Source organism: Megalobrama amblycephala, linkage group LG9 (assembly GCF_018812025.1).
Source record: "Megalobrama amblycephala isolate DHTTF-2021 linkage group LG9, ASM1881202v1, whole genome shotgun sequence".
Classification (NCBI taxonomy): Eukaryota; Metazoa; Chordata; class Actinopteri; order Cypriniformes; family Xenocyprididae; genus Megalobrama; species Megalobrama amblycephala.
This window is the reverse complement of record NC_063052.1, coordinates 14,537,477-14,559,893: the sequence shown is the minus strand read 5'-3', so window position 1 is coordinate 14,559,893 and position 22,417 is coordinate 14,537,477. Positions and strand designations below refer to the sequence as shown.

Sequence of the window (22,417 nt, the reverse complement as noted above, 5' to 3'; positions counted from 1 at the left end):
AAAATCAGATACTTTAAGACTTTTACTCAAGTCGAATCGGAACTGGTCATTTTGATGTAAGCTATGTGCACTTTTACTCAAATATGGTTTTCGGGTACTCTTTTCACCTCTGTCTGAACCACATTAATTATTAAAGAAAATATGTTGTGTTAACAAATCATAAATAGTGTGTGAGCCAACAGAGTTAAAAAAGTAAACAACATTTGAGTTCATTGGAATTAAAAACGTTAAAAACTGATTTAATCAACAGAAACTCACAATTTTATGTTATATTAAGTTGATTTGACAAAATAAAAAAACGTTTGATGACAAATCATGAAAATCATTTTTTTTACAGCGCAGAAATAATATAAAGTGAAATTAACATTGTTTTTTTTTCAACCTTTGCTGTCAGAATAGATGTGCAAACCGATTCTCACAGTCTATGGCGAAGTTGCAGAGCTTTTTTAGCGGTCACTGCCCCTTTAAGAGAGCGCGCTCTAGGGTGGCGCTTTCCTCCGCAAGGGCTTCTTGATATTAATAGTGTTGGTGTCTTGAAACTGACGTAATGCTTGGAGTCTGAGGTCCTGACAAGCGATAACATTTCTGATAAAGAACTGAGATCACTGCAAAAACCAACCTCCTTTTTTCCACCCCAGACTCAGGCGTTTTTACTATTAAACACAGTCTCCCAAGATTTCACGTGTACAGGAGCAATTCGCAATCTTACATCCCCATAAAAAAGAAATCATTCCCCGAGATCAACAAACAAACAACACAAAGACGCTTCATGGCTCACGCCAAAGCTCCACCATCTTTCAGACTGCAAAGACTATTGCAATTTAATCAACAGGTAAGGAGAAAGCGAATCAATGAGCATTGCGATCACGGTGATTTTAGCTGTAGTTCCTGATGTCTTTTAAGGGGTGAATGTTATGTAATGTTGAGAAGGGCGAAGGGATTTGGTGATGAATCAGTTGAGTGCTACTTTGCAATGAAAATAAGAGCACGGCTCTTCGGATTTCGGCGTGTGCCATTTGCGTTTTCAGGCTACATTGTTGCACATTGAAATTGGCGACTTGCTACATCCCAGTAGTTGAGAGAGAGAAAACACAAGAAGAGGTTTTTGGATTACTTTTTCCTTCCCATTTCTTTTCAGCCATTTAATTCTGTTGCAACGCGTTTTGCGCAAGATACGTTAATATCCACAATGTAGCAATATCGTGTGTTCTTTTTCCTCTTGTCGCTAGGCGCCTTTTATTTGCATTGTTTACGTGTTACAAAAGTAGCAAACGGAGCACAGCTAAAGTTACAGAAAGTTTCATTAGTGTGTAGGCTACTGTTTTTGCGTAAATGATGCTTCGAGCTGAATGGCGCTTTCCACACAAACTTCGAAAACTTTCCGTAACTGATGTACGATAAGAAAACGCGTAGGCATGGCAACGCACTGAACGTTACACTTCATTTTCCACATACAAAGAGGCGCAGGTTGTTTACATGAGAGTCTTCGGATCTTAACAGGGTTTTTTATCGCTATTTTGCGGTTTTATTCGAAGGCAGGTAGCGAAAAGATGTATTTCTGTTTCGATGGAGCGATGGAGACGTGCGGCAAGTTTCTGAGGAAAAGTTTATGAATAGCGGTAACGAGTATTTCTCATTTGGATGTGTGTTTTTGTCAATTAATAACTATTGGAACGACTTTGTATTTGTTTTAGCAACTGTGTGGATAACTTTCACACTTAGGTGTGAGGCTTGTAGTTCACAAAGTTTCTTGTGGCGTCACCATTATCAGTTTCCAAAAACTTTTCGACAGAAGTGTTTCAATCCTCTAAAATGAAGGCATGCATATAGAAATTGTATTTTTTTGTTTTGTTTTGGCATGTACAGTAGTCTCCCCCCCTTTATCTTTACTTGTTGATGTTATCAATCAATAGAAACTTTTCTTTATGTATGTATGTGTGTGTTCATATCTTATACCTTTTTTTGTGTGATATGAGTAACACTATTTGAACCTTCCTCAGTTCTGCAACTGTGGTAATGTTTCCAGTTAATATGGTTTTACAATCACTTTCACATTAGAATGCCATTATTAGCAAGTTTAAAAGTGTGTAGGAACAAGTATTTATCTTAAACCTGATAAAATCACCCACACTTCACTAAAAAATGTCCTGCAATGAAGCGTAACCTGTATATCAGATTGTTGTGATACAAAATCCCATGTTGGTTCCAGTAGATGAGTTGCGCTGTTTCCTGTAAACTGTGAAAGTTGCCACACTCGGGCAGTCTGGAAATGATATGCTCTCTTTTTCTGTCTTGAAATGGTTTGTCGGTAAAAGTTTCTTAATGACAAAGCCCGTGCAGGCAAATGCGGCTCATCATTTAGAGAAATGTAGAGAAACTCACAACTGTACACATAGTTTCAGATACAGTCAACAGGGAACCATCATCAGTCACAATCACTTTATCATAACTCCTTTTTTTTTTTTTTGCAGTTGCATGAATATTTTTATTCTTTAAGTAGTTTTTAAAAATAAAAATATCTCCATCTGCTTGGAATATTATTTAATTCCACTCAGATATGTTCAACGGTTTACTAGATTCAGTTCTCAGTCCATACAGAAGAATAAGATCCACATGAGTTGTCTGATAAGGCGCGTTTGAAGTGATTGAAAAGCTTGAGGTGTATTTGAAATGTAAATGACTCCACATCTGTGAGCTCTTTGGAGAGAGGCAATAGATCAGCGCTGTATAGTCAGGAACTTTACGGCTGACAAATGAATTTGGGCCTTGGTGGACGGAGAAAGCAGCAGTGGGGGTCTTTCATTTGTTCTTCGTGGCTTCTGAGTTTGCACAACTTCTTTTTGGGTTAACTTCTTGCCGCACCGAGATTTGCCACTTGTGTCCCTGCGGCAGATTCATGTGGCGTTGGTGCCGTTGAATAGAGAAAATAAATGGTAGGGGACTTTTTTTTAAATGACAGAGATAGAGAATAGATCACGCTAACGTATTAAATCCAGGTGTTTTCTTGCAAAGAACATATTGTATGTAGTTTTTGACTTCAAAAAATCATTTTTTACCGTTCTTGGTTGCTAGAAAATATACTTGGACCAGATTATTATTTTTGCATATCATTTGCTGCTTCAAAGTGAACACAAACAAACTTTTTCTTGTAGAAAAGAACATGCAAGTTTTTTTGATAACACTTTATTTTAGGGTCTTTTAACTAGCATGCATATTACAAGATTATTGGTTGTTTATTAAGCACATATTAATGTCATATTAATCCTACCCAATACCTAACTAACTTACTAACTATTAATAAGCAGTAAATTAGGAGTTTATTGAGGGAAAACTCGTATATGTGTTCACTATACTAAAGTGTTACCGTTTTTTTTTTTTTTTTAATAGACTGAATAAGTTTTAATTGTGATTATTATTTTTAAACTTAGCATTGCCATGCCAAGTGTTTTGAAATAATGCATCAATGACTTTACAGAAATTCTTTTTGTTTTGTTTCTCGTGGTTAGAAATCTCCAAACACTGGAGACATGAAACTTTATAATATATTTTTTTTTGTACTCTCCTGATGAAATGCCAAGGTTTACAAAGAGACAGCTCCTGATAATTGGTACCCTTAAAAGCTTTTATAACATATATTTGATGTAGCCTGCATATGAATAGCTTGTCTTTTTTTTTTTTTTCTCCGGATTTTCAAGAATAAAAGAGCCGCAGTTCACAGAGGTCGTCCCTTGTCTCGTCATATGCTTTTCATCCTGTTTTTAACAGTGTTTTGAAGTCACTAAATGGCTCTGGATGTGTGTTATGGTGAGTTATAGCAGATATATTGTAGGAATCATGGATTTTCTCACTAAACGTTCATGCAGCATGAATGGATTTGATGCAAAATAACTAGAAAAGTGTGCTTTTTTTTGCGTGGGCGGTTTATGAATCTAACATTGAGCTCAAGTTTTTGTCATCCGAATTAAGTGCTTTGAATTTAAGCGTTAAAAAATGTATTTCTCACACCCGTCGTGGGAATGAAACACGAGGACCTTTGACCTGTGATGTCATAGCAATCTCCTTTATCCTGTGAGAGGAAAAAGTATAGGTTTAGCTTTATGCATATGGCTAATTTTTACATGTCACAAATGCAGCTGAAGTGTATTTAACAACTACTCCCTAGATAAGAGACAGTTTGGGTGTTTGACTCTGTTTGACATCACTTGTTAGGCTAATTATGTGGCGTGTAATATTTTAGTGGTTAGCGTACATCTGGTAAAGTTTGCTGACTGAGAACTCTCGTATTCCCAGTAGAGTTGTAGGTTGCAGTGCAAACGACGAAAAAGAAATCAAAGTTCCCCTAAATCTTCATTCTTACTCATTGACAAAAACTCTCTTTTTTTGTTTTTTTGGTTAAGGAATTAAAAATAACTGACATTTGTATTGCATAAATGCCAGATAAACTGATGTGACGATAAACCTTTTATTGGTCGGATGTGTTGACATTTTGGCTGAGTGTGGTTTTTCAAAGCTGCTGGTTCCCGTTAGCTTTTTAACTAAAGTTAGAGTATCAATAAGTGTTTATTTGAGGTTCTGAAAGTTTTCAAGTCAGATCTTCCAGCATTGCCCACTTCCTCTCCTCCCCATTCCGACGTGCCGAGTTTACTTCGTCCACCGAACCTCCCGTCCGCCGGCCCCTCTGGAACGCTGATGAGTCAGTTTAGCCTTTTTCTTTCTTTCTTTCTCTCCTTTCTATCACAGTGTGTGTTCTTTTACCTCGCAAACAGGTTTTCGTTTGACTTTTTTTTCTCATGGTGGCTGAACGTTCTCCGTCTGTGTGGTCTGGAGCCTGGTGCGGTTGACTATTGCTAACCTGACACAGGTTGGACAGAATGAGTCGAAGAAAAGGTTTGTAGGGGGGAGGGGTTACGGCGGTGGTGGGGAGTTTTCCTCGAGAATGTTTGTTTTCCTGTTTCCAATTTGGTCGGCCAGAGGGCCCGTACTGTCAGAGCTCCCATTCATGAAACCTGCTGTCAGACTGCTTGAGTACATGACACAGGATTTCTCTCAGCTCGCTCTGCGTGTGTTGTGGTGTCCATGTTGCCATTGGTAGATTCCTCTTTTCAAAAGTTATTTTATTCTGAGAATGTTATGTTATACTATGACTTTCCCTCTTAGAAATGACTAAAAAGTTGCTGTTTACCCTATCGCTGAACATGTGTGGTTTTGTTGTTACAGTGATCGAGAAGAACGGTGTGGTTTGGTCACCCCTCGCCCCCAGGATCATCTGCACCTGTGAGGTCTTCTGAGAAAAGGAAGTACGGGACGGCGCATTTCGCAAGCAACGCACGTAGAGCGAGTAAACTTTGTGAACACTGTGGGGAAAAAAATGGAATGATTCCCAGGCCAGAATGGATGTGGAATAAAGGATACCTCGGAGGGCTCCTCAGGGAAGGGTCTTTGGATACTCTGCCAGCTTTGATATCTGCCTCCCTGTTGGATTTGAGTGTGATAATGCTATAACCCAATGCTTAACAGAGGTATGTATACATGCGATTGTGTGTTACAGAAACGTATTTCGTGTGCTGTGTGGCATTGTGGTTTTCGATGCAACGCTTGTAGCTCGTCTCCTAAACTAATATGTAGGATTAACGTGATTTTTGAGGGTGATGCAGCTTTGAAACTTTATTTATGGTAACTTTTAACCCAGTCTTCCTGTAGTTCAGGGCAGTAATCTAGACCGCTAGATAGCTCAAGCTGTTAAAGTGCTTTGATCTTCAGTAAGGCCATCATCCCCTGCTTTGGCGTTTATTACGTGGAACAGTAGAATTTACTGACTTTCTTTTCCTTGACTTTTTTTTTTTTGCCTATCTGTGGGATTTCTCCAGGGTAATAAGAGGCCACACAAGCAGCACTTTCTTTGAGTTGTACATTTGTGGACCAGGTGATACTGTGGTCTGGTATTCTTCTCTGCCACTGTGTTTGTGGAACTTACTTTCGTAATCGCTCATAAAAAAATATGCATAGCAGGATATAGATCAAGTTTGTTTTTGTACGTTATTCTTTTGTGTGTCACCCAAAAGCAGTAAGAAATCAAAATAAATGCTTTTGCATTAGTTGCATTATTTTTTTGTGTTTGATGCTCAGTTATTTACATCATAAATTGTCATAATTGCATTAAACGTTGGGAGATTTTAATTATAAAAGTGGTTTGCCTACTCGCTCTGTACCGCACATGATTTTCAGTCGAGCTAATGAATGTAGAAATGCAATAATCCGAACTTCTAAAAGCGGCCGCATTCTTTGAGGTCTGGGTTGCGAGCAGTAGTCGTTCTTAAATGAGGTAATCTGAGAGTGTGTCGTAGCTGACTGTCGAAAAGTGTAATAAACGACCTGTAACGGCCAGTGATTAGGGGATCTTGTCTTTGTGAGCGCTGCCACAGTGTGCCCTGCCGTTTCAGCAGAATTTGCGTAATGTTAAACATATGCCATCTTCTCCAGTCTGGATTTCAGGGGAAAACCTGCTCACGGGGATGGTGAAATATGCTTGATGGTGGTTTCGGTTGGTGTTAGACGTGGGGGTGAAGCTGAATGGCAAGATTAACCCCATGGTTCCTTCGCCCAGAACTCCGACACAGGCTTCTAGGTCAAGGGTCACCTGAGATCCCTCAGTGCTAATAACGGGGGTCCAGGCAGGGGCCCCTGATGGGGCTTACTGGGTTGTAAAAGACGAACAAACGCATTACGCTTTTTTTTAAAACAAATTGTTGCCTGAGTTTTGACGTGTTTTAGTGAAAATAATTCTTAAAATTTTGCACTTTTTTTTAATAGTTTACATTTTATTAATTTGAATCATGTAAAGTATTGGGATGCTGATGAGCATCATATTTACTCAACAGATTCTTCTAGGGATGCACGATATATCGGCCACCATATCAGTATCGGCCGATAAACGTTCACTTTTAATGTTATCGTTATCGGCCAGATAAGAAAATTTGTCAGATTATATTAAAACCAATAAATAATGGATTATTTCCTTCAGCTGAGACACTTCAGATGCGCATGATGGTTTTGAATTGCTTGAAATATGATTGAAAATATAGTGAAGTGCAACATGTGCAGACTAAGTCTGTCATATAAGCTACATAAAATTATAAAAAGAACACTTTGGGACATGGTTTTTAATGATGAAACTTTTGTTTTTGTAATCAGGCTCTCAAAAAATATATATAAAAAATTTTGATTTAGATTTATCAGCCAATATATCCGTTATCGGCTTTCAAATATAAAGAATTATCGGTTATCGGTATCGGCCACAATTTGCATCCCTAGATTCTTCTCCTTTCAAACATGACTTGATCTGTTTCCACAACATGGTTGCAGATGCCCATCCCCATTTTTGCTATAAAACTTGGTGTATTTGCTTTAAAACTGTGCGTAAGACCCAGACTAAACCCATAAATGCAAATTCATGGCTGTGTTATTTAGTTCAGCCGGTGATTCTTCACTGTGATTTACTGATATTACACATTAAGCAGTATGTGGTGTGTTTGCACTAAAGTGGCCTATATTTTCAAAATGTTGCCTTTTTGATCTCAGCCCACTTTTAATTGCATCTAACCACCATACAGTATAGGCGTTCGCTATGCTCATATCCTTATAGGTTCAGCTGTTATGCGCTGGAACATCTCTTTGACTCGCATGCCCGTTTTTGGGTATAAACATGGATTTATGCTGTGAGTTAAAGCTTATGCTTATTACTTGTACCTTGCTTTGTATAATTTGGTTGAGTTATGGTGGGGAAATTTGAGTGGTCTGCATAGTTCTCCAGTAGGTGCCTGTGTGATGTATGGCGTGCCAGCGTGCCGGGGGAGGCAGACGGCCAAATGTTTTCATAATGTTCATTTAAAAGTCTGATCATTCGCCTCCACCTTTTTGCAGTGCATATAGAAATGTTTGACGCAGCGAGCCACATAATGCTCAACCTCTAGTTTGTAACTTTTGTGGAATATAATGCCACTAAGAGAAGGTTAAAGGAACTTGCTGTAATACGTCTTTTTTTTTTTCAGACGTGGAATTAGCATGCGAGTGTGAACCGGTTGCCACTGCAATGGAAATTCCACATCTATATGCGTTTCAGGCCTGCTAGATAAACAGCAGAGCCTTTACGAACTGAGAGGTGTCGGTCGTGAGCACGCCTAATGAGACTCGCTAGTTTGACTCCAGTAAGAATACAGTGAACCGAGTTATTACAGACTTTTGAGATAGTTGCAAAACGGCGGTAATGAGAGAGAACCCGAGGAGCGAACCTGCCCGCGAATGGCGATGCACGGTTCGTGTTCGCCTGCCAATTAGCCCGATATTCCTCCACTCGCGTGGCACCTTCTTGCAGTAACCCCGAACCGGCACCGAACTAATCTAATTAGATCGAGAACACAAAAATGATCCCAGACCGCTGGCAGAACGCACAATAAGGGAGCAATTTATTCTCGCATGGTGTTAAAAAAGGAGGGAACGGTTGAGTGCAGGCCTGTTGTTTTTAGCGGATTGTTTCCGCGAGGCCTGCTCCATATGGTGTCGGAGAGGGGGGGGAAAGCCCTGGAGAAGGGGGTAAAGAACAAGGGGAAGCTGCAAAAACAAAACTTCTCCAGTCAACCCTCTCTAAATTAAAGGGTAATGCCGAGCACACCGCACACTCAGGAGTTGTTTGTTTAAAAAGCCAAACTGCATTAATCAACGTCTTCATCTTCATCGCTAACAGCATGATTAATCTGCTGTTTTTCCTCTCCGCCATTCTTTTTTTTTCTTTCATTCTTCCTTCCTTCTTCTTTTTTTTTTTTTTTTTAAGTAATTGCCAATCCAATGAGCAGCTTTGACAGAGTGCTCCTGACCACATTGTTCACACATTGAGTGATGCCTGCACAGCGTCAGTGCACAGCAATATTATGCTTTTGGTTCAAAGCCCAGGTTCAGTAATGCAGATCGTATTACATGTTTCTGATACAATATTGTAGCTACTTTAACTCTCTGCAACATTTGCCATATCTTCTCCCCTCAGACCCTCTCAGAAGCCAACTTTAGCGTAGTTGAATAGTGCCCTAGGCCATTGACAGGAGCCTCATGTATCCTGGCCGTGTCTTTGGCAAACACAAACAGTAGCCTTCTAAAGATTTCTCCATTTGTTTAGAGGAAGTCCCAGAGGCTTGTTACTCTCCCCAACCCCCTTCTCTTGTGGCTATCAGATGTTTATCCTGTACAAGGAGGGCAATTTACAAATGTAAGTGTTGTCACAACACAGGAGGAGACAAAAGGCGTCACGTCAGGCAAGGATGCACCTCAGTGTAAGAGCGCCATTATTTTGCAGATTAGAAGGGTTCAGGTGAATGTGGGACTGAGGCCGTCCAGAGTGGCACGGCTACTGTTTGCTGTGATTTGTTTCGCTCCGTTCGGACTGGAGTTTAGGTCTCTCAAATGTCCGGACTGTGTACTTGATGATCGAAGATGTCATATAATCCAACTTCAAATGCTATTTTTCTAGTAGGGTTTTGATAAAACAATAAAAGATGGTCATTATTTTTTCTTTGTGCTAGAAGTTTTTGATTATCACTTTCGTTTGTAAGTGCTTAATGGCTGATTTCAGGCTCTAAGCAATACATTTTACACCGTTCCCTGAATTATTATTATTTTTTTGGTCTCTGTTTCTGATCTTGTGTACTATATAACCTCAAATGTGTTCTGATTGGTTGTTATAGTGCTGCATCACACAGTATTTTCCATATAAACTAAAAGGTATTTTACCTAAAAATTATAATTTACTCATGCCATTCCAAACCTGTATGACTATCTTTCTTCTGTGGAACATAAAGCACATATTTTAGTAAAGTTTTTTTCTTGTGCATTCAATGGAAGTCAATTCTTCAAACATCTTTCTTTGTGTTTTGCAGATGGAAGTTAGTTATACAAGTTTAGAATGACATGAGGGGTGATTAAATGACTTAATTTTTGGCTTTAATGTTACCCATACACTACACAACTTTCTACAGTCGTCGCATTGCTGGTCTTTTCAGACTATATAACTGCCTGTCATCACCAACGTCAGTTCCAGGCAAAACACATTTCACATTACAGGAATTGTATCGTAAACGGGTATAGATATTTAGCCTGCTAAATATCTCTCAGGCATCGGTGATGCATTGGCACTTGATTGCATATTTGATAACTCGTACATAGTGATTGTCAGTGAAGTGAAAGAGTGCCGATTTGCCTCAGATTTGTTGGCGAGGTCCATTAAAGGCGCAGTATGTACTATTGACAGCTAGTGGTTGAAAAGAGTACTGCAGTCCAAATTCAAAATATTGGAGAGAGTTGTTTCCCCGCCCCCTCCTCCTCAGACTCAACGTTCACGCGGGTTGCCAGTTTGAGGACACGCAATTGACAATGGAAGGTGAGAAAACACTAAGTTAATGCGCTCCTGTTCATAAAGATTTTAGATGGATGACGAAGCTTTTTAGGAAATCTGCGATTTCTGACCAGTTTGTTTGCTGGCTTCCATGGCTGTAATACGCTGTGTTTTCCGCCAACTGGGGTGTCAAAATACTATTGGGTAAATTGGTAGTGGGCAGAATCACACAGACCAAAACAAAAACATATGCTGCCTCCCAATTCCCATAGTATCCGTCCTAAATAGTATTCAAAATTAGAATTGTAGTATGTTGAAATGAGTAGCCTATTCCAAAGATACCCGGATTTTCTTTTTTTTGGTTAGAATCCGAAGTGCAGGTCCGTGCACACTCTAACACTCGGCTAATCTTGCCCACACACCATTGCTGGTTGGATGAGGACTCCATTATAACTATAAACATGAATAAAAGTGTTAAAAAACTACAAACATGGCTGATGTGTGTGTCCGACTGTTAAGTGGAGGTTTAGATAAAGGGGTTTGAGTGATTAATCATATATAAAATATATTTATTCAACGTTATCCATATTATATTTCATCTGCAACAGTGTTGTGAACTTTTGATACATTTGTTCATTAACGTTTAAATGCATCATTATGCAAACACATGAGGAGAGTTCTCCTGACTTGCAGATCAACATGCTACTACATTTCTCTGTGAAATGGTAGGCAATTAAATTAAATTGAATGTGGAGGTTTTTAACTGTGACAAGATGATTGACAGGGCAGTTAAAATAGTGACAGGTTGCATGTAACTAAGCGACAGAGCTGTTAAAGATGCAATTATGATGAAGTAATAAGTCCCAAAGCTTGCATACTCTTCTGCTTTTGTTTTCACTTTCCATGTAAAACTTGGATCTTGAACTTTGCATTTGTTTGATGTCCTTTTTTCCTGTTTTTCCTCATTGATTTAATCTACACACCCCATTATATAGCTACTTTTAATTTTTTTTTGGTGCACAATTTTTCTTTTTTTTTCTGCTCTTTTGCTACACATTCAAAAGTATGTATTTTTTCTTCACCAAAACAGTATTTATATTTTTAGAGCGTAGTATAAGTAGGTGAATTGGGACGCAGGAAGAGATTCGGACACGGAATGTACATTTCAAAGTAAAATTACTGGCTGTAGCATTGTTTTTCAGAGAAACGAGTATGTGAACTTAGCATGTTTACTAAATATCTGCAAACGTATTATGTTTTTTATGCATTAGTATTATGCATTAGTTTTTTATGCATTAGTCAAAAAATTACAAACAGCACCTTTAACTATCGGTGAGTGTATAATCAGGGCTAAAATTATGAAAAGTTTTACCAGTGAGGCCATGTGTCCACCAAAGCATTTTTTTTTCCGAGGCTAGCGTATTTTTCCAATTGTTTTCAATGGGAGTTGAGTTGAATGGGAGCGAGGTGCTGAGCGTCTATTTAACGCTGAAGTGCTGAACGCTCAGCGTTTTTTATGCCTCAAGTTGAAGAATGTTCATTTTTGGGTAAAACGCATCACTCATCAATGTCATTTTGTACTCAGCCGTCCAATCACAGTGGAGGAGGGGCGGGACAAATACAACACTGAGCAACGGCCACATTCTGCATGTACAATGTCAACAGATCACAACAACAAGCATAATAGAGCAAAAATGTATCGACACTTGTATTAACACTTTTGCGGATATTGAGATCATAGCAAGCATAACGTCTCAACTGAAAAAACAAAACAAAAAAACAAAACGCCGCACTGCCGAAACACTGTCAAACGCTTTCAGCGTTTTCAGCATTTTAAAAATGCTTTGGTGGACACACGGCCTAAAAAAGTTTTTGCAAAAACAGGAAAAATGTGTTAAAAAAAACATGTACACTTATATGAGATGAAGACTTTTATTAGGCTCATTTCAGTAGCCAAAATGTTTTTTATTTTACATGTAGCAGGTCACCTCATGAAGACTGAATACTGTTCATTTATTTCGGTAACCTTCCCATTATTGCATGCTTTAGCTCGTAGACAGACCTTAAAAAGAAGTCTATGGTTAATGGGCGCAAAAAAAGTAATCACAAAATTTTTCGAATATCTTTCAGGCTTAGCAAACCAGACGCTAACTGTCTGTGGTCAGACTTCGGCCTCTGATAGGCATCAGGCTGCAGGACAGGAAGGCAGGAGCAGGTCCACTTTGTTAAACACAACACTAGTGAGTCCTACAAGTCTCCCAGACTGAACTCTCCTGGCTGCACTTCGTCTTTGTCAAGGGGAAGATATAGAATTAGTAGCTTACCAGGCATCCCTCCCCTCCCCATCGCTACCCGCACCATCCCATAACTCTTCTGGCAGGCCCAAGGAGCTGGTTCCTCATCTGTGGAGGCCGCCACTCTCAACACCTATTATGGTCAATGGGCCTGGGTCCCTGTCAGGGCCTGCTGCCTTTTTGATTCACCACTCGCCTCGGATTCTTCCCCAGGTCGCCGTCTTTTTTCACCATGTCTTCGACTTCCAGATAGGAGATAAAATATCCATAAACAGCACTTGAAAGAGAATGTAAATGTTTATAGGCTTCCTGCAAGACTTATCTGATATTGTTCTTATTTATATGTCGGGGTCGGTTGACTTGGAGGCGGTCAGGACGGCCAAACTGGAGCCAAGCAGCTTTTAGTGCTCCTTCAGGCTTGGCCCTGCCAATTGCAGCATGGAGGGGGGGAGATTTAAGCGGACAGTTGGACGGACCGAGCCAGTGACACCAGGCTGGAAAGTATGTGGTAACAATACAACTATGATTCGCTTCAGCACCTCCCACGTCCTGCTACCTAAACTTCGCTCCAATGTAGGGCATTATTTGGGCAATCATTTCTCGTCCTGTAGTTATATAATGAAGAAGCAGTGCTTCTCAGCCACTTCTATGAGGCAGCTGGGTCTTCCTCGTATGTTTGGCGCAGTTTTGAATGTATCTTGAGGCAGCTGGTGATACTTAAAACAATTTCAGATCTATTTCGAATTATCTTCTCTCTTCATCATGTGGATGACTCTAGATTTGCGTTCCCCGGACAAACCTGACACCGAACGTTACCTCTTTCTGGCATTAAACGGAACGCCAAAGCACTCAGATTTCCCATGCAATATAGCTATGCCATAAATCTGCGTGCTACGACCTGCATGCTATAGCTAACTGGGGCGATGACTCCATAGGAAGCTGTTGAGTGGAGAGCCAGGCGCTTGTGTAGGCGTCTGGGATTGGATTTGTCAATTGTGCTGATATGTTGAGGGCGATCCGAGCCCCAAGCGCTCCACTCAAGGTAGAGAGAGAGAGAGAGAGAGAGAAGCGTAAAAGCTCTCTAGCAAACAGTCATGCACTCACATGCACTTGCATGTACAGGCTTTACAGTCATTATATTGAGAGGAAACGTGTAATATTTGCTCTTATACAGATACACAATTGCAACGAGACCAATTATGGCACTCTAGTGCAGTGGAAACCACACAGACATTATTACCTGACCTTTTCACTGAGAAAGACATTGCTAAAGAGAAAGAAAGCAACATTTCGCCATCTCAAACAATTATAAGAGGGTTATAAGAGCCAAAGAGGTTTGCATGATAACAAAATTTCAGCAGCAATGAAATTTTCATGATTCTTAATACCAATTTTGATACCACAGCAATATATGCAATGGAACACACTCATTTAAAAGTTAAATGTCAATGTAAATATTAACAAATTAAATTAATACAGTAGCATGTAGCCTCCAAGTATTGGTATGCATATCTAATAATATCTAATAATAATAATAACTCAATTATTTTTTATAATAAACAATAAATATATCATTAATAGTTGTTGTTGTCAATAATTTATTAGTCAAACCAAAAATTATTCAGGCATTTTTGATATATTTTTACTAGTGGGTGCAGGACACTATAGCTCATTTATGTAAGTGAGGATAGCAAAATAAAGTAAACTGTGACATAATTATACCCAAAAATTCTTCATACAGTGGACTACCTGCAAAATGTATAAACATTTGGAACCAATTAAAAAAATTAAAAATTAAAAATTATCTGGACACTTTGACCTGATCATGTTTTGCTTAAGTGTTATCTGACATTATTTTTTTCTGACACAGTTTAACTCTGAGATCTCATATTTTATTACCATTTAAAAAAAATAAAAAACTCTATTAATGAATGAAATGTTCAAGGTGTCTGAATAAATTTTGGTTAGACTGTATATAATAATAATATATATATATATATATATATATATATATATATATATATATATATATATATATATATATATATATATATATATATATATATTTTATAATAAACAATAATTATAATATTAAGTTGTTGAAATAATAATAATAATAATAATAATAATAATAATACTAATTAATAATAATGTAACTGTTAATATAATTATAGTTAATAAATAAAAATACTTTTTAGTATTTTCTATTTATTTAGATTATATAACAACATAGGAGTATTTTTTGTAACTTAAATACTGAAAATGAAAATGAGTCACTATTTATAAGATATTAAATTAAAATATAAATATTTTATAGTCATAAAAAAAACTATAATTAATTTCATTAGCCTAATTTCGATGCTATACAATGATATTTTTCTCCCTGAGCAAAATTTTAGTCACATGACTTGAACGCACCTCTAGGAATTTATTTCCATAGTGGTTTATGTGGATGTGTTTTTATCAAATAAAAAAATCTATCCACCTTAAGTGAGCATTTAAGCTTTTTTATGCACAGTTATTCAAATCTTGGCATTTCTGTTGTTATGCAATATCTCAAACTTTTCCAAAAAAATATGTGGATAGAAACTCGGCCACTCTGTGTTCTGTACCAAATTGAGTACTTTTTTACAAACAATACTGAAAGACTGAAAGAAAGACTAATATTGAGGTAGTGATATTGTTTTTAGTATTGACTTTTTCAGTATGGTAACACTTTTTATTTTAGGGTTCAATTCTCACTATTAACTAGTTTCTACTTAGCTTGCATATTACTAGTATATTGGCTGTTATAAAGCACATATTAATGCCTTATTCTGCATGACCTTATTCTACATCTCCTAATCCTACCCAATACCTAAGCTTAAATGCAACCTTGCAAACTATTAATAAGCAATAAATTAGGAGTAAATACGTTTTATTTAGTACTACTGACTATTCTAGTCACTACTTCAGTTCTTTTGACATCCCTACGTCACAGTATTACAACTATATTTCACATGTGATCAAGCGCTCAAATCCTGCAGGAGTGTTTCCCGTCTTGAGCCGGCCACGTTCACCGAGCCTAATGATATGCGGCCTACTTCTCAAGGCAAAAAGGCAGCGTGACAGACAGTTTGTGTTATAGATAGTGGTGACTTCAGACCTCTGCATGTCTAAGGTATCATCTCCGTCCTCAGTTTACTTCAGCCGTCTTGTTTGGGGGTGCCCTTTCTGCTAATAGTACGAATAGCTCGAGACCTAGTCGAGAGCAAATGAGGTGGTGTATTTTATCACCTCGCTCCTGCTTTCGATTTCTTTTCTTGAGAAGTTACGGTACTTTTTCAGTAACAAGTAAATATTAGAGCAGAGAAATGAGTTCTGCTTCAGTAACTGTTGAATGAGGCGGAGTTCCCATGATGAGAGAGACAGGCAGGTAAGTCTTTGCATAAGGATCACAGATGGTATCAGAGGGTGTGGTTGTTTCTATCAAACAGCTCTGATGACTAATCAGTCCCAAGGCTATATGGCATTTGAAAGGAGAATTATTGTACTAAGCAAATAGAAGAATCTTGTACAACCAGTGTGATGGTTGAACTGCTTCTCTTTACATTGAATAATACTGCATGCACAGCACATATGACTTGATGCTTGGTGGTTGTTGGTCCTTTTTTTAGTCTTGGTTGTTTACTAAGGCAGTGCAAAATGTCCCAGGTAAACTAGTTTGTGTACAAGGGTGGAGATATGAGCAAGTAGCAACTGACAAAGAATATTGTGTTTGTGAAGAAGGTTTATTTGAACTATTTGTGAACTACACATGCTCAAAGGACCTGCCTGTACTTAGCGTCAGCAGCTTTTATACTGATGAAGCCCTTATTGGTATGTTAAGCGAGTCTTTCCACACATGATTATGTGGAAATATTTTGTCAGAGATGCTAGGTGACATACCTGACTTTCTCAAAAAGCCCTTAATCACATCAGATTACGTTTGGTGTCACTCCAGAGAGACTCTATTGCTACAAGCCACCAGAATCTGCCTCTGGTTGTGGTTCTCTGGGCAATGTGATGAAGATAATGGGTTGTTTTTTTTCCTACAGTGGCAAGAAAATATTTCCTCAGCTTCCTCGGCAAGTGACATTTTGTAAATGATGCGGCTGTCACAACCTTTGGCCTTTCACATTCAGCCAAACCGGTGTTGACTTCTTCTTAAAGGGATGTTCCAGGGTGTGTGTTTGTGGTGTAATGTTGATTCTCACATATTTTTTACAGTTACACTAATGGAACTATAGGTGTTTTATAAAAAAATAAAATGTTGTTACACAAATATTTGTTTATTTGTAATGTAAAATTGTAATTTTGCAATGGTGTCTTTTGCATATGTATCTCATGAAAGTTTACAGATTTTACATGGTCATGATGCAAGCACAAATAATGGATTTTTATAGAAAAGGTTGTTTGTGAAGCACTTCAATCACAGTAGTTTCATGCTTTAAAGCAGAAATATCATGAAAATCTGACTTTTTATTTCTATAGCACTTTTTAAGTGCTATAATCGTCTCCCCAGAAAACCTGAAAAAGGACAATCCAGTAACTTTGTTTTGGTATTTGCACAAACGAATAACATGGCGGCACATGCTAGTTGATGATTTGAATCAACTCCACAGCAAATGCATGCATTTATCCACTAGCAATTCAGAAAATAACTTCTTCCTGAGTCTCTCCATCAGTGTCGACTCCGGTTTGAACAATGTAAGGCTGAACATTGTCGTCATTTTGGCTGCGTGAGATACTCCAGCTTTGTTGTTGTTGAGCTGTTAAAGCTCCGCCCTCTTCTGGAAAGGGGGCGGGGAGCAGCAGCTCATTTGCATTTAAAGGACACACACGAAAACGGCGTGTTTTTGCTCACACCCAAATAGGGGCAAATTTGACAAGCTATAATAAATGATCACATGAGACACATTCTGGAGACACCAGAGACTACATCTTGTGAAAAGGGGCATTAGTTAATTATGTTTAAACTGAAGGACAAATCGGAATTATTTTCTGTGCTAATCAACATTATGCCACAAATGCTGTTGATATACGAATCTGGAACATTCCTTTAACTCTGACTCGAACGAAGATCCCGGGCTTTGAAGTTTATTTTCAGACTCGCATGCATGATATTACTGTTAGATTTACAATATGATAAAACACCTCAACTCTCAGTCTTGTTTTTTTATTTACTCAAAGAGTTCCCCAGCCTTTTCTTTTTGTTTAGTGGAAAGTCAGGTAGTCGGTTTAAAAAGGCTAGAGCCCTATAATGAGTTTGTGAGTGTTGCTTTAGAGAAGCCTGAGGTATGTCGCAACGTTTTGTGCTTTTAACTCAGAGGGGAAATGCATCTGAAGTTGTGGTTTACTGTTGGTTTCACACTGTAGCTGCAACGGCTTGCTTTGAATAGTAAAAAAAAAATATCATTGCAGCTCAGGAGGAGAATCAACTTTATTTAAAACTTTCTACCTGTTCAGGTTTCTTTTTGTTAAACTCGCGTTCAATCATCATCTCAGCCCGTCTGAAATCTCTGGATCTCTTATCTCGAGGTGCGTCTCAGAATGACTCCATGTTTGGTGGGCTGCAATCAGCCGTTTCCTTCTGGGTAGGACATCAGGGAGATGTCAGCTCGTAAAACCTCATAACCATTTCAATCATCAAGGTGCAGAAAAGGAAATTAAAGCTATTGTTCTGCCTGCAGGGCCGTTTTAAATGTCTGCGAGTCCTTCATGGGAAAGTTAAAAAAAAACATCACAGAGCAGGAGGTGTTTCTGCTACTCCATAAACGGAGGAGTGTGAAAAGAGGAGAGCAGCCCAGCACAGGGGGAGAACAGAGGAGCCCGAGCAGAAGTGATTTCTCATCAGTGCCTCTGGGTAGCACATTGTGCAATGAACAATCACGTCTGACTTTTCCTGTTGCTTAATAAATATATTTTTAGATGGGTACTACAGCACTGCTTGAAGTGTCACATGTGGTGTGACTTGCTTTCTGAACTGCAGAATTTTGACTTCTTGCAGGGCATAATTTGGCAGTTAATTAGTTGTGCTGTTTATATGATGCACTGTAAACCCAAATAAGTTGGCAAAGCTCAAAAAAAAAAAAAAAAAAAAAGTTGCAGTTGCATCAGATTTTTTTGAGTTAAGAAATTAAAAATTTAAGTAAGCAGAACTGGCAGATTTAAATTTTGTACTCGTACATTTTTTTTAACACTACTAAATCCCAAATATAACATTAATCTTGCACAAAAAATTTTATATATCACTTAATTTTAGCATTTATTCTCCCTTTTGAGTGTCATGGCAAAGCATGCTGGGAAATAGAAATCCCAGCCCAGTTTCAGGAAAATTTAAGTTTGTCTAAATTAAACGAAACAAGTTCATAAAACTCAAAACAGTGAAACAATTCAGATTACTTAAAATGTGTCAGTTTTGTGAACTCAAAAGAAAAAGAAAGTTCTAAATACTCTTAAAAGTTAATTTGAATGAACTAATTTGTTTAATTTGAGTTTGTCCTACTCAAAACAATTATTTTGAGCGTTAGGGTTTACAGTGTGACTTACATGTGAGTTTTTATTTTTGACTTCCCAATTTTTAAAAGATTATTATAATACTACAGGGCTCCAGGCGAGATTTTTGCGACCAAAAATATTAATTTGAGAGTGATATTATTGCTGAGATCACCATTGGCTACAATGTAAATTTGCGTTAGGATTTAAAAATGTGTGTTTTTTACCTTGTGTGGTCTGTGATGAGTTGATGTAATAAAATAAGATGATGCACATCAAAGTTTCAGTGAAACTCACAGAGTTTGAGGCGAGCGCCAAAATGCGCATGGGGAAAGTGAGGATCAGCTTTCCACATCAGAAAAAAATAGACTTTTTCAAACAGTGCTCATTTCTGTCGAACGCCAATGCTGGCGGCACACAAAAAGCAGTTGTGCCAGCATGAAAGAGAGAGAAAACTATGGAAAATGAATGAAAACCAAAGTAAAAGTGTTTATTTCATGGAAACAATATGGATAAACTACAACAGATAAACATGTCAGCTGTGTGGATGGTAAAAATATTTTTAACAATTCTTGTTTTTAATCAATAGTGATACGTATTCTTATTCTCAAAATCTTAGTCTATGTTGTTTTCTGTTCATGTGTGAACTTCACATTATTTGCATCAATAATCACAATAAGCTTTGATACCTTTGTTTGTTTCTTTTAATAATCAAAGTCTCAGTTTTAAAATTCTGTCAATTTCATCACGAAATACAAACAATAAATTGCATTTATTGACACAGGAAAAAGCATACAATGACTACAATAATCAGGTATTAATATTTCGTTGGTTCTGTCTTGTTTTTGCATGTGTTTATAATTTCTTTGTATGACAGCCTGGACAAAAATTCTGTCGGCACAATTTGGCATGTTTCATTGCATTATCACAAATAAAACTCCAAGCACAACTATGCAATTCTTACAACACATTTTTAATAATTTCAATGTAGGGGGAAAATGTTAATAATCCTCGAGTGGACATCACTTTTGGCCACTACTATAAGCAACATATGCATTCTTCTTGATTTAGTTTTTTGATTTTCGAAAATTAAAATCAAGATAAATCAAAGTTGGCCCTCATTGGTGCACATTATTTAATAAAATAATTTTTTTCGTCTTTGTTATCTTTAATCAAAATTCCATACTCTCTTAAAACAAATTTCTTGTCTCAAATAGTTATTTAGGCAATGGTGTAGCATGCTTTTCTGATCTATAATGCCCACTGTTCTCCATCCAATCAATTCCTAATGCATAAATAAGTCCTTTTCCCCCCATTGATTGTCTTAACACTACGGAAGTAAATGATGTTGCGACCGGCAATTCACATAAACTTTAAAACAGCTATTTCTCAGGTCCTTCAAGTTCCATGAGGTCTTTCTTCCCATCTGTCTCTCCTTCCTTTCTCTCTCTTTTCACACACACACACACACACACGCACGCACGCTCTCTCACACGGTGGCGTTGGCGGAAGCCTGTTATCTGCAGTTCTCTCTAGAGCGCGTGATCCCTGCCCCTCTCTGGCAGCTCGGGGCCTGTGATCACAGGAAGCTTAAGGGAAGCAGTTGTTCTCTGTTGTCTCCGGTTCTAGCGTGCGCTGATTGAGTGCACAGAGGCCAGGTCATTCAGACAGGGGCCTCCGCTCCTCCCCCTCCCCACTGCCTGGCTGGAAGGTCGATTGGGGAAAGGTTTGGGAAAGACTGTTCTGGTACAATGACACTCCGGCCAGAAGGTTCTGGGTTTTGCAAATGAAGCAGGTAGTTGTGAACAAGGCGACTGTGTGCTGTAAGGTCACGTGCGAGTTTGAAAACGAGAGTCTCATCGCATCAACTTATATTTTGGCCTTTTTATGGCTTTATTGGACAGAACAGTGTAGAAATCAGACAGGAAAGCATGGGGTGGAGAGAGAGGAACAGGATTGGCAAAGGACCTTGAGCCGGGGATCTAACTTGGGTCACTCACGAGACTGAAAGCTCTGACCTCATCATAGCTTTTTCTCAGAAATTAAAAGGATGCTGGTTAGAGGTCAAGTAATACTTGCCGATATTACATATATATTAGTGTCTCAATGCAGCTGATTAATTTTTTCAGTTTTATTTTTTTCAGACATAATTTGTCTAGCGTTACATAATATAATCACGCTCTTATTCATGCAAACGCTTTTAAACCATTCAAGCACATGTCAATGTCATGTCATGTGACACAAAAAGATGCACGCCTGTATTGAGTTCTCTTTCGCGCTTTAACAAACAATAACACTCAGAATTGTGCCAAAAATGGCCATTTTGTCCAGTATCCTCATAAGAGCAGTCTTAAATTAGTTAAATAAAGCCTTAAAAGACCTTGAAGAGTTGGAAGAAAATGAGATCCGCTTCATGTTCGGCAGCGGCAGCTCTTAAAGTGACAGCAGCCTAATAAACCAGTTGCTGTGATGTCTGTCATTAATGTTCATCAAAGAACAAAGGTAACAGAGAAAATTGTAGCTTTAATAAGGATTAATCTATATTTAATTTATAATTTAAGTAGCGAAGACCGTAAAGTGTTTGATAACTTTATTCAATTTCTTTTTATTTCCTACCTGTTAGAGGAAGGCCACAGTTAAATATGACATTTATTATAATGTGAAGATTGTTTTAAGTTCACTTAAATTAAAAGATATTATTTTTTTAAAGCCTACTAAATGTTGAAATTGATAGCTTTTAGTTATACTGTAATATTGAATGTCTGTAATTAATGTTTTAAATAGATTAATCAGTAGCAGTATTAGTATCAGTGATACTGGCCTTCATTCATAAAAAAGATGCCATTAAATAAATATTTAAAATATACCATCTTTAAGTTGTTTCTACATTAATTTGGAGAATAACTGTGAAATTATTACAATATAAAAATATTAAAAAAAAAAAAAGTTTTTATTCTCAATTGATTACAGAAACAAATATAGATTAATTAATGTGTTTTTTTAATCGATTTACAGCATAATATATATATACTGATTTAATCAAAAATACAATAACAGTAATATTGTGAAATTTTATTCCAATTTAAAATTGTTTTCTGTTTGAATATATAATAAAATGTATTTTTTTCCTTCAGCATCATTACTCCAGTCTTCAGTGTCACATGATCCTTCAGAAATCATTCTAATATGATGATTTGCTGCTAAAGAAACATTTCTGATTATTATCAAT

The 22,417-nt window shown here is 37.7% G+C and overlaps 1 protein-coding gene across 1 annotated transcript in view; it reads left to right on the top strand.

Annotated features, from left to right (window-relative positions):
* Positions 1 to 513: 513 nt before the first annotated feature.
* Positions 514 to 22,417, top strand: part of trps1 (trichorhinophalangeal syndrome I) — a 137,091-nt gene continuing 115,187 nt past the window's right edge. Inside the window, 2 exon segments of the mRNA XM_048201777.1 lie at positions 514 to 832; positions 5,218 to 5,519. Of these exon segments, the coding sequence (XP_048057734.1) occupies positions 5,507 to 5,519 (13 nt within the window). The 5' untranslated portion in view covers positions 514 to 832; positions 5,218 to 5,506.